Genomic DNA, 27,932 nt, shown 5'->3' on the forward strand with positions numbered 1-27,932 from the left:
GTATAGGGAATCTCAGACCCACAGGCGAGCTCCCAGGCCACCGTGGCCTTTCAAGTCCCTCTTCCTCCAGGCCAAATGGCGTTTGGGAGTCTCGCTGCTAAAGCCCCGAAGCACCCTCTTCCCAGAGGCTTCTGTCCCCACTCCCAAATTCACAACCTCACTTCTGCCCTGCGGTGGGCGAGCTAAGAGCCCCCACGTGCCTGCGCCTCCCAGACACGGCCCAGGGAAGCCTGCTCGTGGACCGGGGAGAAACTGCGGGCAACCTGGTTCTCTCGCCGCGCAGCATTTCGGGTCCCCAGACGGGCGCGTCCCACCGCTCCCTGCCTCAAAGGGCCTTGCTCTGTCCCTGCGCCCCCGCTCCGTGTCCCCGCTCTTAGCTGGTCTCTGTCCGCCCCATCGCTGGGAGCTGCCCCGCGGACAGGTCATTCCCTGGGAACTCGCCCACGTCGTCGGGCCTCCCTGGGCCTAACTCACCGCCGTCTGAAACGCAGAACCCAGCGCCCGACTCCCCACAAGCCACGGGTGGAAGGGCTCAGGGCTGCGGTCAGGATGCCCCGCAACTTCTCCAGCGACCCTGGAGCCGCCTCTCTTCCCCACCGGCCTTCCCCGACAATGGAGCGCCCCAGACCCCGGAGGCCCCCAGATCCCCGCGGCCCCCAGGGCTGCACCAGGCAGGGCCGGAGGCGGCCCTTCTGCGGCCAGGGCCCGGGCCCGCGGTGCCCTGCCCCGCCCTTTCCTTGGTCCCCCTCGGGCAGGGGGACCCCCTTTACCTGACGAGCCGGCGCCTCAGGTCCGGGCACAGCCTCTCTAGGGGGCGCTGTGCTCCGAGGCCCTGGAGCGGCCCCTACAGGGCAGGCATGGAAGGGTCCCAGGCGGCGCCCCACGCCCGGCTTCAGTGAGACCCCGTGCAGTGGAGGGGTGTGGCCTGCCGGGAGGGGGCGGGGCTTGTTGAGATTGGGGCGGGGCCTGCGGAGAGCCCCGCCTCCCCGCCGCCCCAAGGAGGGGCCTCAGTCTTGCAGGTCTGGAGAAGGGGCTGCTTCTCATGAGCCTGGGCTCGGCGTAGTCCAAGCTCCAGGAATGGCTCGGAGGCACTGGTCCACCCATCTCTACCCTCTGCCTGGCTAGGGGAAGTGACTCCCAGAGGCCAGCTCCTCAGGCTGAAGGGGAGGCCGTCAGGAGCTTCGGCAGGGTTTGTGCGGGCTTCCACCCTGCCCCGGAAGCAGAGAATCTGGGAGCCTCCTTCTACAACCCCACCCATGGCACCAGCTCCCCAGGGACCTGGCCAGACCGGCCGGAGGGACCAGGGAACTCGGCCACCTTGGCAGGCAGCCCAAGGGTTTGGGCTCAGCCTCTGCTCAAGAAAGTTGGCACACAACACACGCCCCCCGACCCCCCCCCCCACACACAATCCCTCATCCTCAACCCAGCCAATCACAACAGACTTTATTGAAGTATTTGGCACTAACCCCCACACAGTTCCAGCCCCGTAGCTGAGGACACAGCCACTTGGCAACGGCATCAGGTGTTACACAGGACCAATAAGTTAATGTAAAGGACGCTCAGGTATGGGGGCCCATGGCTCAGCAGTGTCCTAGCTCAGACCAAGGCGCTTGAGGACGCTGAGGGGCCAGGGAAACCATCCTGCCCTGGGGAAAGGGGCTTAGGGACAAGCCGGAAGAGCACAGCGTCCAAACGGGGCATTCACACACATTTGGGGGCAGGGTCTGCCCAAAAGGCGGGGTGGGGGGGGGCTGCTGATGTGGTAAGAGCACAGGGAGAGAAATGCCACGTGCATCCCTTCAGCCTCCCGCGTCCTCCCCCAGGTTCCCTGAGGGGCCATCCTGGGTCTTCCCTCGGCACCCTCGTGCACTCGGCTACACTGTTTTCTTTCCAGTAGGGAGAACGGTGCCTCTTCTCAGTCAGGCCACAGAGTTCTTGGAGCCTTCTGCTGTATTCACAGTCCATTCCAGTCCAGGTAACATGGGGCAGAGAGTTCCGCACAGGTGAAGTCAGAACTCCGCCCTCCCTACCCCTCCTAGCCTCAACTCAGTTGCTTTCTCACTGAAGCGGGACCCCTGACCTGGAAGCAAAGAAGGCCCTAGGATGAGAACCCCAGGACTGCTGGGTCATCTTAGCACAGGCAGCTTCCAGACTTGCTCCCGTTGCTGCAGCTGGGACAATGAATGAATGTCCTCAAAGATTCAGCATCTCGTCAGTGCCGGGGAGGGAGTATGCCCATGTTTGTATAAATAAGCACCTTCTCAGAGCAGAACCACAGCTGAGGGGGAAGTGGGAACTGTGACCCCCTTCCCCAACCAGAACATGCCACAAAAATGGTGCCTTTCCAAAACCACTTGTAAAGAATTGGTGTTTAGGACTACGATGAAAAAATGTTAGAAGAGCCAGGTGCAGTGTGGCCCACGCCTGAAATCTCAGCACTTCGAGAAACCGAGATGCGCGGATCACTTGAGGTGAAGAGTTCGAGACCAGCCTGGCCAACATGACAAAACCCCATCCTACTAAAAACACAAAAATTAGCCAGGCATGGTGGCGCGTGACTGTAATCCCAGTTACTCAGAAGGCTGAGTCAGGAGAATCTCTTGAACCCCGGAGGCTGAGCTTGCAGTGAGCCAAAATCTTGCCATTGCACTCCAGCCGGGGCCACAGAGTGATACTCCATCTCAAAAACAAACAAATAAAATGTTAGAAGGAGCAGTGGGGCTGCAAGCCCTTGAGATGCCCAGAGGTGGCTGTTGAAGGGTGGCTGCTGTCCACTAACCACCAGTATGGGCCAGCCCCCAGCCAGACCCCCTGAGGCTACAATCTGTGATGTCACCAACTCAAAGCTCAGAAGTCTGGGAGCCCATGGGGCATAGACAGGGTATAGTAACTGGGTCCCTAAAGAGGATTTATGGGGTCAGGAAAATAGCACGGTCTACCAAGACAATACACCACCAGGATATACTGATCGTTGACCTCCTACTTGGTGTGCATCACAGAGCACATTAGAAAGGGGAAAGGGATTCTCCCCAGCCCAGGCCTGGGCACCCACAGACCTGGGACATGGGGGACAGTCATGTGCATGAGCATGTACCATGTCCAGCCTCCAGCAATAGTGGGACAGGAGGGCTGGGGCAGTTCTCCAGGGAAGTTCTTAGAACCAGAACACAGGGCGTTGGAGAACTCCCAAGGTGGCCCACTCTGCTTCACGTGTCCCCTGCCACTTGTCTTGCCTAAGGAGACAGATGCTGTCAGTCAGACAGGCAAGGCCTTAAGTCCAGTAGGCCAAACTCTGGGGGATAAAGCATAATCATATCACGGGGATCTTGAGGACGATCCACATATATAAATCCTTAGGTCAGGTCTTCTGAAAAAAGTCATGTTAAGAAAACAAAAAGTCTCAGCTCCAGGTCATCGGCCTGCGATGGGGATGGGGGAGCTGAAAGAGGCACTCGAGTAGGGGTCTCAGCCCAGCCCCTCTATGAAACAGTCTTCTCCAGCGTGGAGCACAGAGTCACACCTGGCTGATGATCTCTCCTTTCTCAGGTACAAAGACTTGCACAGGGGCCCCGTCAGGCGATCTCCGCAGCACACACACTGTGGGCACCTGCCAGGGTCGGGAAGAAAGGAGAGGTGGGTAAACAAACCAGGCAGAAAAGCGGGGACAGTAGGCACAGCTACACCATCCTTATCCCCTAGAGACACTGACCACCACCAACAGCAGCAGCAGCAGCAGCAGCAGGCCCTGGCACTCAGCCCCTTCCTCCCCAGGAGGCTCTGTCCTTCAGGGGTCCCCCTTCACACATTTTCCTCCAGGTTCCTTTGGGGTGTGACAGGCGCCCTGACCTCCTCCTCCCGTTTCCTGCGCTCACTTCTCATCACCCTCCCTGTCTGGCAGGTTGGGATGGGCTGGGTCTATCCAGCCAAGGACAGGCCCAAGCGTGCAGGAAGGGAAAAGCACGTCAGCTAGAGGGCGAGGCCTGGGACTGGGGCCAGGGTGCTGCCAGGCCCAGGATGCCAGCTGCAGCCCAGAGTACCATGGGTGGGGGAGGGACACGCAGCTGGGCCTGCTGGGAACCTGGGGTCTCAAAGAAGCAGCTTGTTGGTAACTTCTGGAGCACGTCCCCTGCAGAGCCCTCCATAGCAGGGAGAAAGAATGAAGAAAGGATTCCTGTGTGTGATTCTCCACTTCCAGAATGAAGAAATAGGGGCCAAGGAGACCAAGGCTGCCACCTTACCCAGTATCAGAGTGCTCTATCATCTGTACGAGCCCCCAGCCTGCTCCCTGGCCTCTGCGGCCCCAGATGATAATAATGTCTCATATCTAGTGCTTACCATGCATTGCTCTAATCGTTTCTGCCTCTTGGCAGCCCTATGAGACAGGTACTCTACTACTTCCATTTCACAGGGGAGAAAAGAATAAGTCCAAAGGGGTTAAGTAACTTGCCCAGTCACACAGCTCGTAGGCGGCAGAACTGGGATTTGAATCTGGTGGTCTAGCTTGAGGGTCGGTGCTCTTTTTTTTTTTTTTTTTTCTTTTGAGACAGTTTCAAAAAAAAAACAAAAAAAAAAAAACTGGCCTTGTTGCCCAGCCTGGAGTGTGGTGGTGCAAGCTTGGCTCACTGCAACTTTCACCTCCCGGGTTCAAGCGATTCTCCTGCCTCAGCCTCCTGAGTAGCTGGGATTACAGACGCCTGCCAGCATGCCTGGCTAATTTTTTTGTATTATAAGTAGAGATGGTGTTTTGCCATGTTGGGCAGGCTGGTCTAGAACTCCCGACTACAGGTGATCCGCCCGCTTCAGCCTCCAAAAGTGCTGGGATTACAGACGTGAGCCACCGCGCCCCGCCGAGGGTCAGTGCTCTTAACTCTGATGCCACCCTTCTTCTCCGCTTGGTGCTGAGGAGGAGTGTCGGGGAGGACGCTAATGCACAGAAAATCACAGGGTCTGGCTTCTGCAACACATTTCCTACTCTCCCTTTGTCCTAGACCTTCAAATGCACATTGGAGGGGCTGATTTGGATTGGACTTTTCATTATGAAGAGGCTTGTCTGCTTTGTGGATCATTTAGGGAGGGAAGAAGTTTCAGCTATCTTCGGGGATCATCTCCACCCGTGTATTTGCTCTTGAGCTGGACACGGCCGGCAAAATTAGGAGGTGCCTCAGGGAAGCCAAGAGTGCCTTCCAAAGCCAGGAGGAAATGATTTTTTGGCCTGTTCTTCCTAGCTGGGTATTACCCGGCCACTAGGTTGCTGCTTTGATACCTCCTGCCCTTGGACTTGCTAGAATTGCGGCCTCTCCGCAGCAAGACAGCCCTCCTGCCTGGCCCCAGGGTCCCTCCAAAGCAGCCATACCTGCGTCCGGGGTCCCAGGGCTCGCCCGAAGCCCTCTCTCCCCAGGGGCAGGCTCCTGACCCGGAAAGCCCCTTGGCGGTCCAGTGAGTGGGGGCGGGTGCTCCGGAGGCGTGCGCGCTCGTGCCACCACTTGAGCTCCTCGGACACCGCGGCCTTGCTGAGCCCCCGGCCTGCCGGGCTGTCCTTCAGGGAAGGCGTCCGCACGATGCGGCTGCGGGAGGGCACCAGCCGCTGGTAGCGCAGGAGAGCGCCGTCCTCCTCGTAGGCAGGGCCCGGGGCTGCGCGGAACGGCTCCCACTCGCCAGGCGGCAGGGGGCTCTCAGCCACCACCACGTACCGCCCCGCCGGGAAATAGCCAGGGGGCAGCAGCAGCTTGGGGTGGTAGGCGGCCAGCTCTCTGCTGCCAGCCGGGCCCCAGGCCCCGCGGTGGCGATGGGTCTTGGGAGGGGAGAGAGGCTGCAGAAAGGAGATGTCAGGGCTGCTGCTGCCCGGCGAGGTGGGGTGGGAGATGCTGGAGATATCAGAGCCACTGTCTTCTGAGCAGGAGTGGCAGGCGGCGTGTGGGGCATGAGGCAGCGGGGGCTTGGTCGGGGGAAAACAGGAATCTGGCACTGTCACCGTGTAGTGAGTGGGGCGGCGGCGGGGAAAGGCGCTGCGCCCTCGGCCCTCCGGACCCGCCCGGAAGGAATCCACCCTAAAGAGGGAAAGAGAGGCATTCTGAGTGTGGGAGGTTGGGAGGTGGAGTTAAAACAGGTGAGTCCTGCATGGCCCTCATGCAAGGATCTTAGGTCGAATCTCCCAAAGCAAACCAACAATCCCTCTGCTGGGCTGTGTGGGTGCAATGCACTCCCTCACTGTGTGCAGATGTGTTCCTGATGCACTCACAAGCTTGTAGTTTGTATAAAGTGTGCTACATCAAATAGGGCATGAAGCACTTTTTTTTTTTTTTGAGATGGAGTCTCACTCTGTCAGCAGGCTGGAGTGCAGTGGTGCGATCTCGGCTCATTGCAGCCTTCACCTCCCTGGTTCAAGCAATTCTCCTGCCTCAGTCTCCCAAGGAGCTGGGGCTACAGGTGCACACTGCCACACCCAGCTAACTTTTTTGTATTTTTAGTAGAGACGGGGTTTCACTGTGTTGGCCCGGGTGGTCTTGATCTCCTGACCTCATGATTCGCCTGTTTAGGCCTCCCAAAGTGCTGGGATTACAGGTGTGAGCCACCACACCCAGCCATGAAGCACTTTTTTAAAAGTACTACATTAAGTACTTTCAGCTGAGGTACACTGTGTCCAGTGGCATATCATCCACAGCATCTGTTCGGTAGGCACCGTCAGGTATCTGACTTGAACGTGTAAAAGCTACCAGTCTAGAACAGGTGCATGCAGCCCAGGACCAGCAGGGGCTGAAATCTAGGCTCCACTTCACTCTGCCAATGCACCCACATATGGGGCTGTGTCCACCTGTTCCTAATTTGCACAGAGGCATGGTTTGCAAAGTGGCCCTGAGAGCATGTAAAATATAAAATCCATTGGTTTGTGGTGGTGCATGCCTGTAATCCTAGCTACTCAAGAGGCTGAGGCAGAATTGCTTGAACCTGAGAGGCGGAGGTTGGAGTGAGCCAAGATCACACCACTGTACTCCAGTCTAGACAATAGAGCAAGACTTTTGTCTCAAAAAAAATTAAAAATAAAAAAAAAAATCATTGTTCTACTGGAGAGCAGTTGTCCCAGGCTGTACCGAGTTCAGTGCTGCCTGACCAGCAAATTTAAGCTGGCAGAGAATTCAGCAATGCCTTCATGATGCCCCAGCCTCCATATGTTGTGGTCAATACTGCCTGTCAACACTCAGCCATTTAAACTATTACCAACTAGCAGATGACTTAGAAAATAACATACAGTCAGGCCAGGCGGGTGGCTCATGCCTGTAATCCCAGCACTTTGGGAGTCCAAGGCAGGCAGATCACCTGAGGTCAGGAGTTCGAAAAAATAACATACAGCCAATTCTCATTATTTGCAGATTCAGTGTTTGCAATTGGCCTAGTTGTTAACATTTATTTATTTATTTATTTATTTTATTATTGTTATTATTATTTTTGAAATGAGTCTTGCTCTGTCACCGAGGCTGGAGTGCAATGGTGTGATCTCAGCTCACTGAAACCTCTGCCTCCCAAGTTCAAGCGATTCTCCTGCGTCAGCCTCCTGAGTAGCTGGGGTCACAGGCATGCACCACAATGCCCTGCTAATTTTTGTATTTTTAGTAGAGACAGGGTTTCACTATGTTGACCAGGCTGGTCTCAAACTCCTGACTTCGTGATCCGCCCATCTTGGCCTCCCACCAAGCCCAGGCTTTTTTTTTTTTTTTTTTTTTTTAATGAGACAGATTTTCACTCTTGTTGCCCAGGCTGGAGTGCAGTGGCAGTGGCACGATCTTGGCTCACTGCAACCTCCACCTGCCTGGTCCAAGTGATTCTTCCTGCCTTGGCCTCAGTGTATGTTTTTTGCTTTGACTGGTGATTCTGCTGTTTAAAATGGCCACAAATATAATGCTAAAGTGCCGTCTACGGTACCTCCATAAGGCATATTGGGAAAAGGCCGTGATGTGCCTTTTGGAGAAAATTTGTCTGCTAGGTAAGCTTCATCTGGGTATGAATTACAGTGCTGTTGGCCATGAGTTAATGAATCAACAATCCATATTAAGTAAGATGTCTTTAAGCAGAAACTCACATAACACAAGGTTATATATTAATCAGTTGATGGAAAATGTGAGCGAAGGCTCACAGGAACCTTCTATTTCCCCAGGGGCAATGGTTCAGTATTTGCTAATTCAGGGTTTGCGTCAATTTTATAGTACGCAACTACCACCAATAATGAGAAGCCACTCTACGTCAATTGAAGAAGTGAATTGCCTATTGTCAGTGATTAATAATAATTTACCAGCACCAAGAAACATGGCAAGGGTAGAACATGTCAATCAAGTTATGCAAAAAGACAAAACTAGGGTCTTTGGGAGAAAACAACTTGCTTCGTGGATGGCCTTTGGCTTTGCAGGTTGCAGTGCAGTCTCTGTCGAGAGGCGCCCCCAAGAAGATATTCTAAGAGAAGGCAAGGCACTAGCCATGTGTCACTCACAGTTGTCCCGCCTGTGTTCTAGGAGCTCCCACCCTCCAACAGTAAGCTCCAGGTGGGTTCCCCATCTCTCTGGGGAAGCTGTCTCTTACCTCAGAGACTGTGACTGGCCCCTCCTGCCCTGCATCTCGGGGGTGGCTGGGGCACTGGTGCGACCCTGCCACTGGCCAGGAACACCACAGATGGGAACCACGTGGTAGGAGGCAGGTTCCAGAAGCCACAGGCTGGAAGCACTGGGCCCATCCTGTGGTGTGGTGGCCGGGCTGCTGCAAAGGGATTAGAGACAGATCAGTGGCAGGAATGCCTCCATTCAGGGGCTCAAGAGCTGCAAAAGAATGGGGACACATTGGAAGGGGCTCTCAAAGTTAGTGTGGCAAACTGCCAGCACCCCTGGGGAACTGCTGGTGCGCACCATCCATCACACAGCTCCAGGAGCTATCTCCTTCACCTTTCCGCTCTTCCATCTGCCCAGCCCATGGCCATCCCCAGCACAGCTCCCCTCTGACTCCCAGCCCTCCCCTTCTCCCTTCCCCGCAACCCCCGCATCCTGACCTGGACTCGCTCCAGGGCTCAGAAGACTTCCTCGGCTTCTCATAGGGGTGGTCCAGGCTGGTCTCCTTCCAGGGGCTATTCTGGACTGGAGCCCGTTCCAGGCCCCCAGGCTCAGGTCCTGCTGGCTGCAGACCCTCAAGGGTTTGGGGTGGCAGAGGCCGAGAAGGTGGAGCTGGGGAATCTGGAGGAGGTTTTGGCACTTGGGATTCCTCTGCAGGAGTAAAAGAAACCTGGTAAGGGCAGAGGCTGGGGGAACCGGCCCAACAAGAACCTCCACAAACCACAGCCCGTGCCGCGTTCTCCCTCCCATGGCCGGCTTGTGCGGCTGCTCCAGGCCACGGCTCCAGACCTAGATGCTCAAACATGTTTTCTTTTCCTTTAGGACTTAGTCCTTCCCTCACAGCCCTATCGTATGCCTTCCTCCTTCAAGAAGCCTCCCAGATTGACTCTCTTGGGCTCACAGTGCTCCACTTTCTAACCTTTGTTCCTGGTACCATGTCTGCAGTTATCTTTTGTTTATCTATTTTTCTTGTTCCTGCCGTGCCCATATGGCCTATTTCCTTATTGGCTTGGGCACTCCCCTGGGCAGGACTGTAACTTCTCGATCCACCTTGACCCTGGCATCCTCAGGGTTTATACACAGGGTTCTTAATCTTTAGACTTGTGTTTGCTCCCCCAGTGCTCCCTTCCTGTCAAAAAGGGCAATGATTGTGGGCAGATTGCTCTCTGGCTCTGACTGGTGCACCTTGAAATCAAACCCCAGGGTGAAGGAGGGACATCTGGGGTGCATCAGCTCTCTTGGAGTTCATCTTTCCTTTCCCTGTAAAAATAATGAGCTTCCGGAATGGGAGAAGATCAGCACATTCGCCATCTTCAACTAAGCATGTGCAGGGGCACATGGAAATTGACATGAGGTCCAAGCGGAAACCCTGAGCCTGGCGCCCTTGCCTTCACTCCCACTTAAACTCCTCACCAGCAAACTGCCCAAACCCCATGGTCTTGCAGTAGGAGTCTAGCCTTGACAACAGTCCCCCAAATGTCATTCTCACCTTCCTCCAGGAGCAGCCCATCTGACAGGGAGCTGTCATCAGAGGCACTGAGCTCTGGGAAAGTCAGAGGCGAGAGAAGAGAAGGAAGTGAAGAAATGAACAAACATATATGAGTAACAAGCAATCCTGAGCGCTCAGGCCCGCTCACTCCCCCAGGACAGCATCCGTTATGAGGAATACACACTGGGAGTGATTTTTTTTTTTTTTTTTTTTTTTTTTTTTTTTTTTTTTTTTCCAGAGACAGGGTTTTACCCTGTTGTTCAGGCTGGAGTGCAGTGGTGTAATCACGGCTCACTGTAGCCTTGACCTCCCAGGCTCAAGGGATCCTCCTACCTCAGCCTCCCAAGTAGCTGAGACCACAGGTGCATGTTACTATGCCCAGCTAAATTATTTTATTTTTTGTAAAGAAGAGGTCTTGCTGTTTTGCCCAGGCTGGTCTTGAACTCCTGGGCTCAAGTGATCATCTCACCTTGGCCTCCCAAAGTGCTAGGATTATAGGTGTGAGCCACTGAGCCTGGCCTGGTTTAAACGTATTACATAGAAGTAGAAAAAAATAGAAGTCAGAGGCTAGGAGACAGGAAACCTGATTTTAATCGTGACTCTGATATTAGCTATGCAACCTTGAATAAACCGTTTCAATGTTCTAGGCCTCAGTTTCCCCACCTGTCAAAAAAAAAAAAAAAAAAAAAAAAGACATCCTCTGGCAGGGCTTCCTGGTAGTGGAAAGGGAAGACAAAGAGTCATTTTGGAAGGCCCATAGGGTAAAAAGAATTTCATGACCAGGCACAGTGGTTCAGCCTGTAATCTCAGCACTTTAGGAGGCCAAGGCAGTGGATGGCTTGAGCCCAGGAGTTCAAGAGCAGCCTGGGCAACATGGTGAAATCTGGTCTCTACAAAAAATACAAAAATTCGCCAGGGATGATGGTGTGTGCTTCTAGTCTCAGCTACTCAGGAAGCTGAGATGGGAGGATCACTTGAGCCTGGGAGGTCGAGGTGGCAGTGAGCTATGATCACATCACTGCACTCCAGCCTGGGCAACAGAGTGAAACCCTGTCTCAAATTAAAAAAAAGAATTTCACTCCAACTGTTGTATAATCATCTCACGTCACAAATACAATTCAAAGATTCTAATCTGAGACCTCCTGCATTACCAAGAAGAGCAACACAAAGTAGGAATTTTAATTTAAGATAGGGTCTGGCCAGCGGGCCCCGGGGAAGATTCTTGGTAACCTGGCAAGTCACCTGAAGGAAATGGAGTGTGACTTTTCTGCATGATATAGCAGCACTGGTTACCTATAAAGTCAGAGGGAACTCATTTTTGCTATTGTTCTTAACAAACTTAAGCCTTCAGATCTTTTCATTTTGTTTTATTTTGAGATGGAGTCTCTCATTCTGTCGCCCAGGCTGGAGTGCGGCGGTGTGATCTCTACTCACTGCAACCTCAGGACTCAGGGATTCTCCTGCCTCAGCCTCCCAAGGAGCTGGGATTGTGGGCACCCACTACTACGCCTGGCTAATTTTTGTATTTTTAGTAGAGACGGGATTTCACCATGTTGGCCAAGCTGGTCTCGAACTCCTGACCTCAAGTGATCCACTTGCCTCGGCCTCCCAAAGTGCTGGGATTATAGGCATGAGCCACCGCGCCCAGCCAAGCCTCAAGATCTTAAGAATAAACCTGGAGAGACCTGGATGGAACTCACAAAACATTTTCAACTGTGTTTGAGAAGGAAGATGAGGAAAAAGTAGTAATTGCTAATATTTCTACTGTGCCAATATATTTCTAAATACAGCACTTTGTATATATTCATTCAGGTAATTCTCATAACCACGTAAGGTAGATATCATCAACTGCAAGTCACAGTTGAGGAAACCACGTTTCAGAGGAGTTGAGTAACATGGTTTAGGTTCTACATTCACCAAAGGTGGTTGAGTCAGAATTCACACCCAGACAATCTGACTGAAGTCTGCTCTTAACCACAACCCTTTATGGGCTCTCCCCTGTGAGCTTGCATCTCAGATGCATGGGTCATTACCCAGGAAGTTTCAAGAAAAGTAAAAAGTTCCAACCATTTTGAAATCCCTTACAACAGGGATTAGCAAACTATGGCCCAGGGACCAAATCCCGTTCAATAGCTGCTTTTGCAAATAAAGGTTTATTGGAACACGGCTCTGAATTTGTTTATGTAATGTCTGGCTGTTTATCACTGAAGTAGCAGAGTTGAACAGTTGTGATAAAGACCAAACAGCCCACAAAGCCTAGAATATGTACTATCTGGCTCTTTACAGAAAAGTATGTTAACCTTTGCTCCACAACTTTTTTTTTAAGCTGGGGTGTTACTATGTTGCCTAGGCTGGAGTCCAGCAGCCAATCACAGCTCATGGCAGCCTTTACCTCTTGAGCTCAGTCAATCTCCTGCCTCAGCCTCCTAAGTAGCTGGGACTACAGGTGCCCACAACCATGCCTAGCTAATCTTTTTATTTTAATTATTGGTAGAGACAGGGTCTCCTTGTGTGACCCAGGCAACTCCTGGGCTCAAGAGCTCCTTTTGGTTAGCCTCCCAAAGTGCTGGGATTACAGGCTTGAGCCACCATTCCCAGCCTGCACCGCAATTTAATGAAATAAAACCTTTACCCACAGCAGGTCTTAGATTTGTAGCACGTATGGTGCCAGGAGCCCGGCCTGACTCCTGAGTAGCCAGACAGCCCATGCTTTGCTTGGCTTACAACTAACCATTGCTTTAGGATTCAATTAAAGAGGCACCCTCTTATTGAATTCGGGTCTCCTGCCTTTGATCTGTTATAAAAACCTTAAGAATAAAGATTTTTGCCGGGCGCGGTGGCTCAAGCCTGTAATCCCAGCACTTTGGGAGGCTGAGGCGGGTGGATCACGAGGTCAACAGATCGAGACCATCCTGGTCAACATGGTGAAACCCCGTCTCTACTAAAAATACTAAAAATCAACTGGGCATGGTGGCACGTGCCTGTAGTCCCAGCTACTCAGGAGGCTGAGGCAGGAGAATTGCTTGAACCCAGGAGGCGGAGGTTGCGGTGAGCCGAGATTGTGCCATTGCACTCCAGCCTGGGTAACAAGAGTGAAACTCCGTCTCAAAAAAAAAAATAATAATAAAGATTTTTATTGGGCCAGGCACACCTGTAATCCCAGCTACTCCAGAGGCTGAAGCAGGAGGATTGCTTAAGACCAGGAATTTGAGACCAGTCTAGGCAATACGGCAAGATCCCATCTATAAAAGTTGTGTGTGTGTGTGTTTTTAATTCGCTGGGTGTGGCGGCACATGCCTGTAGTCCCAGCTACTAGAGAGGCTGAGGAAGGAGGATCTCTTGAGTCCAGGAGTTCAAGGCTGCAGTGAGGTATGATCTCTAAAAAAATTAAATAAAAAAAAAATTCCAGTTTCTGAGAGCTGCTCACTGTCTCAGCCACTGTCCCAACCCTGCCCTGGCTGAACGTCCCCTTGTCCCGAAGCAGCATCCCAGGACACCCTAGGCGGAGGTAACAATAGAGATGATACTCACAAATGCTGAGCCTCCTGCAAGGCTGTGCTGTCCAACACAGTTGCCACTAGCCACATGTGTCTATTTTCATTAAAATTAAATCAAGTCAGTTCCTCAGTCACACCAGGCACAGTTCAAATGCTCCATAGCCACATGCAGCGAGTAGCTACTGCATTGGATAGCACAGATACAGAACACTTCCCTCATCTCAGAAATGCTCTGGAAGGCCAGGCGCAGTGGCTCACATCTGTAATCCCACCACTTGGGAGGCCGGGGCGAGTGGATCATTTGAGGTCAGAAGTTTGAGACTAGCTTGGACAATTTGGTGAAACTCTGTCTCTACTAAAAATAGAAGAATTAGCTGGGCATGGTGGCATGCATCTATAGTCCCAGCTCCTCAGGAGGCTGAGGCAGAAGAATCGCTTGAACCTGGTAGGTGGAGGTTACAGTGAGCTGAGATGGTGCCGCTGCACTCCAGCCTGGGTGACAGAGCGAGACTCCATTTCAAAGAAAAAAAAAAAAATGCTATAAGGGTGTTGCTAATGGCTGGTGTTGTTGGTCAACAAATGCATCCAGAGTGCCTATTACATTACACTGGTGGGTGCTGAGTGGCCCTCAGGGGTACGCCCTAGTAAATTAGCTCAATACCTGGCTGCTCCCTGCCACTGCAGAGTATGGCTGATGACTTCCTGGCACAGTTACTGTCCCAAACTGAAGAACCCTTGTATGGAGCCCAAGGGGGCAGGGTGGTTTTTTTTCTGGTTTGGGTTTTTGGTTTGTTTGTTTTTCTCCCTTTTTTTTTTTTTTTTCTTTTTCTTTTTTTGACATGGAGTCTCGCTCTGCCACCCAGGTTGAGTGCAGTGGTGCAATCTTGGCTCACTGCAACCTCCACCTTCCAAGTTCAAGCGATTCTCCTGCCGCAGCCTCCCCAGGTAGCTGGGACTACAGGCACGCACCACCATGGCTGGCTAATTTTTGTATTTTTGGTAGAGACAGGGTTTCACTGTGTTGGCCAGGCTGGTCTTGAACTTCTGATCTCGTGATCCACTCCCCTCGGCCTCCCAAAGTGCTGGGATTACAGGTGTGAGCCCCCGCACCTGGCCGTCCCTTTTTAATTCAAAACACCTGAGCTACTAATAATCCCTCTTTACTTTCTCCTTTCTAGGAGGTCTCAGAAATTACTTATCTAAAACTGACCCCTTCTGTGCTCTCACGACAGGACTTTAGATCCCAGGGCCTGAACTCGGCAAGCGGGGTCTTGATGCCTGATTCGAGAAAGTCAGCAGCTACGCCAGGTGTGTCTTCTCCACAGCCCTGCAGGCCAATCCTGGCTTGCTCCCAACTCCCAACAAGAAGCATTATGCATCACAATGGCAGCAGCGGGGTAACACTCCTCCTCCACCCATCGTGGGCAGAAGCTCCCAGCAACCGCAGCACTGGTGGGCAGGGGAGGCGGCTGAGCAGCGTGGGGCTGGAGCGGGAAACAGGAGGTGCTGCAACCAATTGGCGCATCTCACCATTCTGACTGCTCCCGCAAGCACAGAGCGAGTTGGCCCTTAGGGGCTTCCATGCCCAAATCAGCAGTTACTTTTGAAGGTTGCTGTCAAGTCTGGGGATCCCTGTTAAGAGTGGAGTAAGGATGGAGAACTTGTCTTCCATTAGAGCCTCGGAGACTGGGAGTGTTTTTCTGTGGCCAGGCCAGAACCACTGGAACCAGACAGAAGTCTGGCCATTTTTCCTGGGTCAGCCCCACTGTCTTCTGAGTTTATTGGGTCAACTGTCACACGAAGGCATCTCCTCCTTTACCACCTACTCTTGGCTTCGGGAGGTGACCTGGGTGGTGTCTGGTCATGCACTTTCTACCCTAAATTAGAGGCCATGGGTGGGAGCAGGGACTCCTGAGACCTGTGCTGAGATAACTTCCTGCCCGAGGCATGGGCCACAGGGCACAGGGACAAGCAAGGACCTTCCAGCTTCCCCATGACTGTTCCCAGCTGAGGAATAGTCTTGGCAAAATGCTAACACGATGTGCAGGGATGGAAGCTTGAGAATGTGAGCGAAGCAGCCACTCTCCAAGCCAGGGCCGAGACCTCTGAGTCCAGTTCTGCTGCAGAACCACGCCTCATTCCCTCTGGTTCCCTCCGAGGCAGCCAGGGAGGTCTGAGCCATGTGAGACGCCTGGGGGCAGGGCTAGGTCATGGGCCTGCAGCGGTGGAGCCTGGAATGGAGCCCTGCAAGTCCTGATCTGATAGGCGGGTCTTGGGTCAGGACAAAGGAAAAGCCACACCTAAGGGCTCAGAACCACCTGCTGGAAGCTAACTTGGGCTGGACACACTGAGGTGATGTGGCCGGACCCTGGGCGTCACTAGCTGCCCCATGGCCACCAGGCTCTGGGCCAAGGAGCTCAGGATTGAACTACAGACACCTGGAGGACAGAGCACACACGTGGAAGGATCCCACCCTTGACCAGGGTGGTTGTAGATACTTAAGGGGCTGTGGGGTGTGGCATCAGTGCCGCTGGATTTCATTCTGAAACAATTCAGGGATCAGTAACGCATAGCGATGGTCAACCTCTTTGCTGTCTAACTCAGGCCAGGAGACTGCGCATCAACTCGGAGTCTCAGGCTCACGTGAGCCCCACACTACCCACACTACCCACACCCAGACAAGCCATCGCCCTGTGGGCCTGGAGGGCAGCGGGGCCGGCCTGGGCCACCCAGTTGAATACACCTTGGATTCAGCTCAGGGTCAGCTGAGAAATACCTCTGCCTACGCAGTCTCTTGAAGGTAGCGTATTTTGAGGAGGATCGGGAAGGAAAGAGTCGTGTTTTCTAAGGAGACCGGGGAGAGGGTCTCATGGGATGGGGAAGCCTTGCTGAAGTTGCAGAGTCAGGATGGGGTGGAGGTGAACCCAAGAAGCGGCTTTACCCAGCTGGAGCCGAATGCAAAGGCGGTGGCCCAGGGCTGTGCGCCCACCATCCCTCAAAAGCTCATTCAAGGGGCGTGGCCCACGGTGGGCCAGCGGCTCACCTCGGCCCAGGGGGAGCGCGGCAGCGGCGGGGGGCTCGCTGTTGCGCCGCCGCTCGACCAGGCAGCGCTGGAGCTCCTGCAGCTTCTTCTCCTCCTGCAGCATGGAGTGCTTCCGCTGCCGCCGGGCCTGCCGGCTCAGGTTCTCCTCCAGGCACAGGCGACGCGCTGCCTCTGTGATCTGCAGCTGCAGGGCCAGCTGGCGCTCCAGGCTGCTTAGGGGGTCCTAAGAGAGGGGGCAGGAGTGAGGCTAGGGAGAGGCAGGGAGCTTGGCGGCCCCGAGGGTAGACAGCAGCCCTGACACAGGGCTCCGGGTCCCAGCCCTAAGCCCAGAGGACAGAAGAGAGGCAGACAGCAGCGCCCACGGTCAGACGTGCAGCGGAGGGTGGAGCGGGGGGAGGAGCCGAAGTACAAACTTGTCAGCCTGAAAAGCTGGCATGGGCACCCACCCACCAGCCCGCCTGCTGAACCGGGCAGGCTGGGAACCCAAGTGGGACACTTTCTCTCCTGACCCCAAAGGGTGGGGCAGGCCAGCCCATGGGAAACTATTGCCATTGACGCCACGGGGCAGGGCACCCAGGGCCTGACTGCCCCCACCTCCTCCTGAGAAAGGAGGACAGCCCTAGGGGCCAGAGTAACCTGTCTGAGCAGACTGTTGCCCCCTGGGCTGGTGGCTGGCACTCTTAACTGATCTTCTGCCCACTAGGGCCAAACCCAGTGTCCTCCCTTGAGCTTCTAGCTCTCGGTTCCATGGTGGCGCCCCTTCTCCATGGCCATCTGGGCTACACATTCACAATGCCCCTCGCCAGTACGTAGCCAGGCACCCTCATTGAGTGTGAGGGGTGGAAGGGAGCCTGCGAGCGTACCAGGCTGAGGTGCGGCGCCTCAGTGATCAACCTTGGGGGTGGAGGGGTACTGGCGGCCCCCCGAGAATCCTCACCTCCCTGTGCAAGGCCCAGTCATCCAGTTTGTAAGCTGCTCCAATCCTGCGGCGAACCTTGGGGGCTTTTTCGCCTTGTTTGAGAGGATACTCCGGTGGTAAGGTGCCTGTCAGCTCCTGGGGAGGAAGCAGAGTCAAGCCAGGCCCCCTCCACTGCATGTGCCTGCCTGCCGCAGACGCCCTGGGACAACCACCCTCCACCCATCCCACCCCATCCACGATGTCTCTCCCATCTTAAGGCTCACTCTGCACCTCCTCCCCTTTCCCTTCAGACCTCTTTCTGATCGAAGTGATCAGAAGCTACGCTGACCCGGATAAAACACTCACATGCACTTATGTCTACGCTGTCCTTCTGTAGCCCCGAGGACCTCTGTCCTCTGTGCCTGGGCCCCCACCTGGGTCTGACTCTTCTCCGTCCAGCGAGAGGTCAAACACTGCGTCATGGGGACTCTGGGTCCCAGCCCCCAGCCTGATATCCAGAATTCCCTCAAGAATGGGGGTCCCTCTCCCCAGCCCCTGCATCCCCAAACGTGGCTCCACAGGTCCTCAGATGAACCCCATGCTTGTGTGTGCTGGCTGGTGCCTCACCGCCTCCCGCAGGCAGAGTCTCCTCAACTCCTCCAGGCAGGCCTCCAGCCTCGCCTCCAGGGCCCTCTGCTGCTTGTGCACTGCATGGGTCAGCTCCTTCATTGGGGAGACCGGGCTGTCAGGGCCTGCAGGGGTGGGGGGCACATGCTCAGGAAGGCTGAGGGTGGAAGCCTTCTCTGTACATGTTGACCACCCTAGGGGAACACACATGCACACACACACACACACACACACACACACACACCCCACATGCCTGCCCACAAATTACAGGCTGGATGCTGCGGCCTGTATCGAAGCCACAAAACACCACATCTCTTCTCGGCACGAAGGCACAAATGTTCCAGCTCAGAAGGGAGGGTTGTCCCACCAGGTAACCTGCAGTGGAGGGCGTGCAAGGAACGGAGCTCTGCCCATGCAGTCTCCCCGACTCCTTTCGTCTTCCTCCTGTTCTTCCTCTATTTCTTCTCCTTCTTTCTCTCTTACTCTCTCCCTCTCCCCACTACCCTTCTCTCTTACAAACACACAAGCCTCTTCTTTCTTGTCCTCTGTCAAGACTAGGCCAGACTAGGCCCATAGGTCTGGCCAAACAGAGAGGCAAGACCTCACATTGCCAGGATGAGATTTTTCAACTTCTCAAGAGGGATCCTCTTCCAGATAGAAACAAAACGCCAGGCCAGTTTTCTCCAGGGAGGAAAAGTCCACATGTCCCTGAGGCTCCAGCCCTTCCGGATCCTCCCCCTCCTCCCAGCAGAGGCCTCTCCCTCCCCTTCCTCTCAGTCCTTGGGAGTCTCAGCCCCGCCAGCCCTAGCGCCTGGGGACTCAGGACTCAGGAGTCAGGGCCAGGGACCAGGGGAGGGGGATTTCCCCGACACTCACCAGACTGCAGGATGATGCCGCTGTCGGTGTCGCTGATCTCATCCTTACTCTCCATGGTGGATGTCTGGGAGGAGAAGGCACAGGGCAGGGAGAGGGGACACCGTGACCAGCCTGGGCCAGGATGTGTAGGTAGCCTGGAGTTTTCCCAGCTTTAAAGAGAAAAGAGGACAGGAACAAAACAGGTAGATATGAACCTTCTTGCTTGCAGATGCTGGAGAGCAGGGGAGTGGGAGGGAGGGCTGAGGGCGGGAGATTCTGGCACTGGGGCTGCCACCTGAGAGAAGCGGCTGTGGCCTCTCCAGCAAACCCTGTTCTCGGTGGGCTCTCAGGGGCCCAGCCTAGCCCCCGCTCTGGGCCAAAGTCCTCTAGGTGCAAGGAGACCGACAGCAGTGGTAGCCACGGGAGCCGCTGGACTGGGGAGAAGGGCAAGAAGGCAAAGAGAAGAGAGGATAAAAAGGAAGGGGACAAAAAAATGGGATGGGATGACAAAGGAGGAAGGGGGTCCAGCAGGGTGGCTCCCGCCTGCAAGTCCAGCATTTCTGGAGACCGAGGCGGGAGGATTGCTTGAGCCCAGGAGTTCAAGACCAGCCTGGGCAACTTAGAGCCCATCTCTACAAAAATAAAAATTAGCCGGGCATGGCAGTGTGCACCTTAGTCCCAGCTACTCAGGAGGCTGAGGCAGGAGGATCGCCTGAGCCTGGAGAAGTCAAAGATGCAGTGAGCTGTGTTTGTGCCATTGCATTCCAGCCTGGGGAGCAGAGAGATCCTGTCTCCGAAAAAAGAAAAAAGAAAAAAAAAAAAGAAAGAAAGGAGAAGGGGAAGACGTCATCATCATCATGGGACACAGCTATCCTCAACCCAAGAACCCAGGAGGTGTGAGGCATGTCCTACTGACTCAGTGGCCGAGGGCACTTCAAGAAGTAGCTGGGCGCTGGGAAGGCACATGGCCAAGAGCCTGGTCTGGGGCCTCCAAAGCCCAGGACGCATGTTCTCTGAATTGGCATCCCAGACTCTGAACTTCACATCTGCAGACAACGTGCAGCCACTCTATGCTGGAGAGCTGTCCCAAAGCCCTCAAACAACTTTCAAGCCACCAGTTACTCTTAAGACACCCTTCGAGGGGAATCAGCCTGGATCCCCTACACCCCGCAGCCAGGGGTGACCCAGCGCTGTGTCCGTCAGGGTTTCCAGGAGTTGACAGGTGGAGGGTGGGGGCGAGCAGTGACTAGAGCAGAAGCTTTGCAGGGACATAAAGGAGATCCCCTGCTCCGCTGCCTGCTTCGGGCTGAAGAGCACTCGGGTGGTACAGGTGCCATCCCATTGTGTCAGCTCAGCTGGGGACCAGTCACCCAAATAACACCTGTGCCTGCCCCCTCCCTCTCCTTACCAACCCACACCCCAGACTGGGGTCCCAGCTGGCCAGGGCCTGGCAGCTGCTAGCTGCAGCAGGGGTGGGCGGAGTCCGTGCGGGCGGTCGGGTCTTGGAAAGAGAGCCCAGCCACCTCCTCACTGAGTCAGCCCATTGAGCAAGAGTCCAAAAGTCCTTCCGAGTTTCTGTCTGGAGCCTATCCTGCCTCCTCAGAGCGCGGGGCCGCGGGGCGGGGGAGGGGAGCTCCACCCTTCTGCAGGCAGTCAACGCAACAGAAAAGTCGGCCTTGGGAAAGCTGGTAACAAAGCAAGGCCCACAGAGAGAGGGGGCTGCTGCCAGCCGGTCTCCCGGGTCTTCCGAGATGCCTCTCGCCTATCAAGATGGAAAGAGCAGGACCATCGAGAACTTTTACAGACCTACATAAACAACCACAGGCAGCAACAATCAAACACACAACCCTGAAAGCAACATGTACCTTGCACTTCGGAATTTCAGTTATCCAAGGCAGTCTAGAGAATGCATGGGAGAGGTTTCGTTTTCTTTCTTTCTTTTTCTTTTTCTTTTCTTTTTTTTTTTTTTTTTTATGTTTATGGGAGGCCTTTGCAAACATGCCGAAGAGAAAGATTGGCCATATATTCTGGGACCCTACCCTGCCAGGGTACTCAGAATGACTGTTAACTCTGCACCGTCCATCTGTCCCGAACTCTATCTCTCCTAGAGATAAGAACAGACAGAGAAGCAGGCAGCTCACCCCTCTTCCCACCTACGCTAGCCATCCTCCCACCCTCCCCAGAAGCCAAGGGCAGGGTGCAGCCACAGCTAGAAGCAAGGTGATCTCTGCTAGCACGCTGAGTGTGTCTGCTTTGGACGAGAGGAGTAAGCCGTGTGGGAGGGGAAGCCATTAATTAGTCACGCTTGCTAATTAATTATTAACCACTAAGTAGTTCCCTTGGAAAGCTGGGCCAACTCAGCCCCTGCTTCTCAGGGGCTCTGAGACTGTTGCAGTGAAGCGGGGACTTACGGGGACAGAGGGGTACCTTAGCTCGCCTCGTGTCTCTGCCAGCTTCCTCTTCTCCCAGCTCAGCCCAGTCTCTCACTGCCAGGGTCAAAGGGGAGGCACTGATACTCCCGGTGGTCCCAGGCTGATGCCGCGTCTCCTCTGGGATGACTTGTTGCCCCAAGTAGAGCAAAGAGAGCAGCATCAGAAGCCCAGAGCCGGGTTGGGGTTTCAAGGCTCAGTTCTGCTGCAGGCTGTGCTCCCTTGGGGAAGTCACCGGGCCTCCCTGCGCTTCCTTTCCTCCTGTGCAGTGTCTAAGGCCCTTTCCAGGACCCTGGCCTGAATCTGGACCTCTTGGACCACATCAGACCAAGAAGGAAACCCACACAGCCACGGAGCAGACCCCCACATCTGCCTCCGCTGAGGTCACCCTCCACAGCTATAGAGAACCTCCCTGAGTCCACGGGCGAGGGCGAGGGCGCCGCCCCCACCCAGGAGGCTGGGAGTCTTAGTGTCTAAGGCATTGCTTTTAGATAAAGGCAGTTCAGGTGACATCCCCACCCCCTCCCCAACCCAGGGATCCCTCCTGGGCCTCCTCAAGCCCCAGTACTGGGCCCTAAGAAGCAGCCCACCCGGCTGAGCAATGACTCCAGAAAAAGGCAGAGGAGACCAGAAGGGGAACAGAGGAAGGAAGGGAAACTCCAGGGCACCTTCCCTCAGGCAGGGCCATGGGGATCCTCCTGTATCCCAAGTGTCCCCCAAAGCCAGGTCTCGGGCCTGCCTGCCTCTGCTCATCTCTGCTTGCCCTCCCTCCGGTAGAAACGAATGCCTGGGAACCACAGGAACAGGCTCCCGTCCAAGCCCACCAGCACCCCTCTGTCATCCCTACACCCCAGACGTAGCTGGTGGTGGCGAGGGGTCAGAGGCGGTGATGGCCACTGCCTGGGCTCCAGCATGCCTAGCCCAGCCTGCTCTCAGCCCCAAAGACCCGTTCCACCTACCCCGCCCTCACCTGCTTCTGGGCTTTAGTCCAGGAGTTCCAGAAACAGCCCGTGTTCCCAGTCAGGGGGCTCAGGGGCCTCACATGTCGCCTCAGGGTCTCCCAGGCCAGAGGCCTGTGCTCTTCCTCCGACCGACGGGGCTGCTGGCCGTCCCTCTCAGCTCACCTGCCCACCTTGCCGTCCCTCCCAGGCTGCCGGGCCAGGGGAACCAGATTACTTGTTATGACTTGAGTCAGAGGGGAGGAGCAGGTGAGCAAGTCCTTCCCTGAACTAATCCCGTGCAACTGGTGCCGGCAGGCAGCTCCTGGGCCTCTGCACTTCCGGGGGGCAGGAGGGTAGCAGGGAAAAAGGGGCTCCCATGGAGGAATCCCCGACGAAGAAAACAAGGGTCATGTCTTCGTGGCCTCGAGAGACCTTAGTACAATGTTCTGAACGGTGAGGTACCCGAGTACCCTCCAGCCCTGCCTTTCTTTGACCTCAGTTTCTCTTTCCAGAAATCGAGGCCTGTTAAGCCCCACAAAAGAAGGGTGAAATGTTCACTGTCCATGGAAAAAACAAGTAGGAAATTTACAAACTGACAAGGATGGGTCACTGCTCTTCCCCATACACGGAAATGGAGAACAAGCCCTGGGTTTTGTCTTTCCCGAATGAGGATTTTAAAACCTCAGTGAAGGCAGCTGGAATTCCAGTATGCAGAAGCTCTAGAATCCTAGAGAAGGAGGATCAGGCTGTTCTTTTTAGCCCAGACATTTTCCCCTGGGGGTATCAAGGCCCTCACTTCCCTGTTTATTATTTACATCCATCCCTGACCAACACATGTTCATGGGGCAGTGACAGGCACTGACCTGGGACCAAGTCCTGCTCCCTCCTCCACAGGAGGTCCACTGTGACCCCGGACCCCAAGCCCCCAAACGCAAGGCCCCAGAGACCAAAATGGAACTTATTTCCTACAAAAATATAAGCCTCAAGGTCTCCCATCCCACCAACCCCCAAGCAAATGGAAAACTGGAATCCATTTCATAGGGAAAAGCAGAGCTAAAGCTGACTGTCCCCAGCAGGCTGGAATACACAGGCTGCACCCTCAAGTCTGAATCCCGCCCCACCACCTCCCTTTCACCCCACTCCCTGATCTTCCCACCGTTCCCCCCACCCAGATTCCAGCGCCTCAATCTATGTCTGGATTGCTTTCCTTCTCCCAGCCCCTAAAGAGCCCTGCCCCACTCCCCACCCCGAGTGCAGGGATGACAGAGGAAGTATGCTTTCAGTAAGCATCTCCTGTGGAGCAGAACTCATGGGGCCGGAGTCCGCCAGCGTCCCCCACTGCTCCTGTACACACACCCAGCACACCTTCACATTCCTGTACACACCCACTTTCCAAACAATGCTGGCCCCAGAGTACACCAGGCTGACCACCTCATTTTCTCCCCAGGCTGAGGCTGAGGGGCCCCAACAGGGGACAGACCCTCATCTCCCCACCCCATGGGAGCTTGTTCTCTGGGTGTCCCAAAGAGCCTGCAGCCCTGCCCTCCCCCCAGTCCTCCACGACACACAGTCCCTCCCCATCGAGGCTTGGCACTTTCTTGGAAAGTCAAACAGAGGGGGGTTGACTCTGGGTATAAGCGGCCCTTCCTCCACCTTCCTCCACTTTGCCTACCCCCAGCTCCAGGTGGGGGTTGGTGGAAGTTTCTAGAATAGGCTCATAGCTCACATTTCTTAACGCATAAAATAAAATTAAGAAGATCACTTTAAAAATCAATCACATAAAATACAGTTCTAAAAATATAGCAATATACATGCTTCTTTATTAACATTAAGCAGGGTCTAGCAGTGGGTAATTTCATAGAATGGCTGAGTGCAAACAATATTTCAAGATAGCCATGACTGCCATGTGATACTAAACTGTGAATTCTTTTTTTTTTTTTTTTTTTTTTTTTTTGAGACGGAGTTTTCGCTCTTGTTACCCATGCTGGAGTGTGCAATGGCGCGATCTCGGCTCACTGCAACCTCCACCTCCTGGGTTCAGGCAATTCTCCTGCCTCAGCCTCCTGAGTAGCTGGGATTACAGGCACGCCCCACCATGCCCAGCTAATTTTTTGTATTTTTAGTAGAGACGGGGTTTCACCATGTTGAACACGTTGGTCTCGATCTCTTGACCTCGTGATCCACCCGCCTCGGCCTCCCAAAGTGCTGGGATTACAGGCTTGAGCCACCGCGCCCAGCCTAAACTGTGAATTCTATTAATGGCAAAGCCACAGGTACTGCCAATGCTACTGTGATATGTTGTCTTATCAATAACTAAAGGTGATGTTAACATCTGTTAAAGGTGGGTGAAAAACAAAGATACCCTTTTTTTCCTCACCTGGGTTACAAACCCTCTGAATGCTATCTACTGATGCCTAATGTCCCCCCTGAACCCAGTTAAGAATCCCTGCCCTCAGGTAATCCACCACCTCTGACTTCAGGGGAGGTTAGTACAGATGCTCAATCTCACTGTTTGCCTGGATCCTTTGGAAATCTCAGAAACGCCTTGCTCCCCCAAATTCACACTCAGTATTTCCCAACCCTGCAGAATCTGAGGTCTGGAAGGGGGCTGGCAAACCCATCCTCCTGCCAGGAACCAGGGGAACCATCCCTGGAACTCCCTGACGGCCATGGCATTCAACTCAAAATACCGATGGTGGAGTGGGCACTCCATAGGCCAGCTGGGAGTCTGAAACAGCCGGCACTCCAGCCAGGCCGGGGGTCAGGGGACTGATGCCCCAGCCCCAAAGCCCAGAGCGCCGTCCAGACCACCAGTTGGTGAGGAAGTGGTATTTCCTTGCAAAACATTGCAGTACTTGGAATCCGATCTTTGCAGACAAGAGCCCTTCCCCAGGGAAGATAAACTGGACCTTTTTAGCGTTTTCATCTCCTAAGGAAAAGTTCCAAATCAGAAAGCTCTCCCCCAGCGCTGTAGCCATCCACTCTCCATTTTTTAAAAGTTCCTTCTTTCAGCATCTTCTGATAAAATCAGATTGGCAGTTCTTTAAAGCAAGGGCCTGGTCCTACCATCTTCGCATCCCCAACAGCCCCCAGCAGAGTAGTCTCAGACCCTGCTAAAATCTTACTTCATGAACTAAGGAATCAATGGCCAGCTGCTAGTGAAGAGGAAGGAGTGAAACAGTCCGGGACCCTCCAGGCAAGAGGGGTGGGAGACGGATCCTCCGGGGTTTTCTCACTGGCCTCTGCTCCCAGCCCACTAGGAAAGGTGTTCGCCTCCACTAAGCGAAGGTGGAGTGGGCTGGGACAGGGGAACTCCAAGCCAGTCTGGAATGCGCCCTGAAATGAGACCTCTAGGCTTTCTCTAAAAAGCCCCTTTGTCCTGTCCACCCTGCTCCCCTCCCCCACCGCGCCCTCCGCATCCAGGCTGGCCCGAGACTTTGCTCCTTTTGTTTGGCTGCTTTCTGGCTTCCCGGAACCTGGCCAGGAGGATCCACAGGCACGAAGAAGGTCGAAGGAGAAAGGCGGAGGGGCTGGAAGTACGCATTGTTGGTAGGAGCTCAGAATTCCCGCCCCCTTGAGAAAATTACCCCATTCCGGGTCGGGCGCCCTCCGCTGAGGCTGAAGACCGTGGGCTCAGGGGCCCGATCCCCCGCCCCAGTTCACCCGCGCTGGGTGCCCCGAAGTTTTCCCGCTTACCTGTCCCATGGAGCACTGGCGCCGCCCGCCTGCCCCTGCGCCCTCCGCTCCAACCGCGCAGCTTCAGGACCTGTCCGTCCAGGCCATCCTCCCTCCCCCCGAGCCTCCCCGCGGCCTGCCCTCCCCGGAGGTATTTCATTTAACTTCGGCATTTGCAGCATCCCAAATGTTAAAGATCCCAAGACATCTGTTCCCCTGGGGCGTACCAAGGCCCCGAGGAAAGAGGGGAAGACGCACGGAGGGACTGGAGAGTCCGACCCACGAGTCGGGGCGGGGCCGCGTGCGGGGGTGACGAGGTGCCCTCAGAGGTCCGCGAATGGCGGGGGCAGCCGCTGGAGGGGACAGGCTGTCCCGTTTCCCCCGCGTTCGGACGCCCGCGCGGCGGGACACCCCCGGCGCCTCCAGTTTCCGCAGCCCAGGCGGGACTAGGCTCCTCTCTCGGTCCCAGTGCCGCCTTTCATTCGCGCGCTCGGGCCTGACTGGGGCCAGTTTTCATTCCTGGAGACCCCCGAGTGGAGGAATGAAAGGAGCCCGCGGAAGGGCGCTCCCCCGACCCGCTCCTCCCCGCGGGCACCCTCCCCCTCGCTGTGCGGCGCTGCGGGCCGCGGAGCCCCGGCATGCGGGTGGCGCGTGTTTGGCAGCCCTTCCCCGGCCCCGGCCCCGGCCCACTCCTCCCGCCGGGCCCGCTGGCTGAACTCGGGGTGGCTAAAGGGAAGGGGCACCCTTCCGGCGAGCGCCTCCTGCTGCCCGCTGCGAGCTGCTGTGTCCCCATCCAGTCATTCATTCACTTGTTCAATAAACATTTATTGAGCACCTACTAGTGCCCGGCACGAGGGATCCAAGCTCAAGCCCCTTCACTGGAGGATTCTCCAGTCTAGACGAGTGAGGAAGCAGCACAGTACCTGAATAAGGGCTAGGACCCCGGGCCAGGGGACAGGAGGCTGACGCAGACTGAGCCTCGGCAAAGCTTGGCCAGAGAAAGCAATACCAGAAGATAAGACGGGAACTCCCACCGCGGTGACAGGTGTACTAAAAGCACAGCAGCCAGGGAGCACAGAGGGTTCTAGGAGCTGCAGGAGAGCCAGCGTTTGGGAAGAGAAATGGGTAAAGGGAAAGCACATGGAGGCGAGATGAGGCTACTGCGTCAGTCAGGGGCTCGTGGAGAAGCAGGCAGCCAGGCGCAGAGGCTCACGCCTGTAGTCCCAGCACTTTGGGAGGCCTTGCTTGAGGTCAAGAGTTGGAGATCAGCCTGGGCAATATCGTGAAACCTACCAAAAAATCAAAGAAATTGGCCAGGAGTGGTGGCACACACCTGTAGTCTCAGCTTCTTGGGAAGCGGAGGTGGGAAGATCACTTGAACAGGGAGGCAGAGGTTGCAGTGAGCTGACATGCCCAGACTGCTCTCCAGCCTAGGAGACAGGGCAAAACCCTGTCTCAAAACACACAACAGGCAGTGCATGGTGGCTCACGCCTGTACTCCCAGCACTTTGAGAGGCTGAGGCAGGCGGATCATGAGGTATGGAGTTCAAGACCAGCCTGGCCCCAATACAGTGACACCCTGTCTCTACTAAAAATACAAAATTTAGCTGGGCATGGTGGCAAGTACCTGTAGTTCCCAGCTACTCGTGAGGCTGAGGCAGGAGAATCGCTTGAACCCGGGAGGCAGAGGTTGCAGCTAACTGAGATTGCACCACTGCACTCCAGCCTGGCAACAGAGCAAGACTCCATCTAAAAAAAAAACAAAACGAAACAAAAAAAAAAAAACAACCCACAACAAACACCCAGCAAGGTGGCTCACACTTGTAATCCCAGCACTTTGGGAGGCCAAGGTGGGCAGATCACCTGAGGTCAGGAGTTGGAGAATGGCCT

The 27,932-nt window shown here is 54.9% G+C and overlaps 1 protein-coding gene across 8 annotated transcripts; it reads right to left on the bottom strand.

Annotated features, from left to right (window-relative positions):
- Positions 1-2,962: 2,962 nt before the first annotated feature.
- INAVA (innate immunity activator) lies at positions 2,963-26,297 on the bottom strand. Of its 8 annotated transcripts, none has more exons than XM_074385064.1 (11): positions 22,397-23,435; positions 21,425-21,483; positions 19,019-19,167; positions 18,143-18,267; positions 17,555-17,671; positions 16,618-16,840; positions 10,078-10,131; positions 9,029-9,239; positions 8,569-8,742; positions 5,354-6,047; positions 2,963-3,607 (listed from the first exon to the last, which is right to left on the bottom strand). In XM_074385064.1, exons 3-11 carry the CDS (start codon positions 19,071-19,073, stop codon positions 3,515-3,517), a joined length of 1,746 nt encoding a protein of 581 aa, XP_074241165.1. In that variant the 5' UTR covers positions 19,074-19,167; positions 21,425-21,483; positions 22,397-23,435; the 3' UTR covers positions 2,963-3,514. The 8 variants fall into 8 exon arrangements, with proteins under 8 accessions (XP_074241165.1, XP_039322830.1, XP_074241164.1 ...); XM_039466896.2 differs by having other exon boundaries at positions 20,863-21,483; XM_074385063.1 differs by having other exon boundaries at positions 20,863-21,555.
- Positions 26,298-27,932: the final 1,635 nt, after the last annotated feature.

This window comes from Saimiri boliviensis, chromosome 14 (genome assembly GCF_048565385.1).
Source record: "Saimiri boliviensis isolate mSaiBol1 chromosome 14, mSaiBol1.pri, whole genome shotgun sequence".
Taxonomy (NCBI): Eukaryota; Metazoa; Chordata; class Mammalia; order Primates; family Cebidae; genus Saimiri; species Saimiri boliviensis.

Excerpts from the sequence above, each read along its gene's own strand:
- INAVA (XM_003938252.4), bottom strand. The coding sequence starts at position 26,224 with ATGCTGCAAATGCCGAAGTTAAATGAAATACCTCCGGGGAGGGCAGGC. Across the intron at positions 18,268-19,018 it reads CGGCATCATCCTGCAGTCTG|GCCCTGACAGCCCGGTCTCC; the intron begins GTGAGTGTCGGG and ends CCACCCCTGCAG. Across the intron at positions 8,743-9,028 it reads GAGCCCTGGAGCGAGTCCAG|CAGCCCGGCCACCACACCAC; the intron begins GTCAGGATGCGG and ends ATCCCTTTGCAG.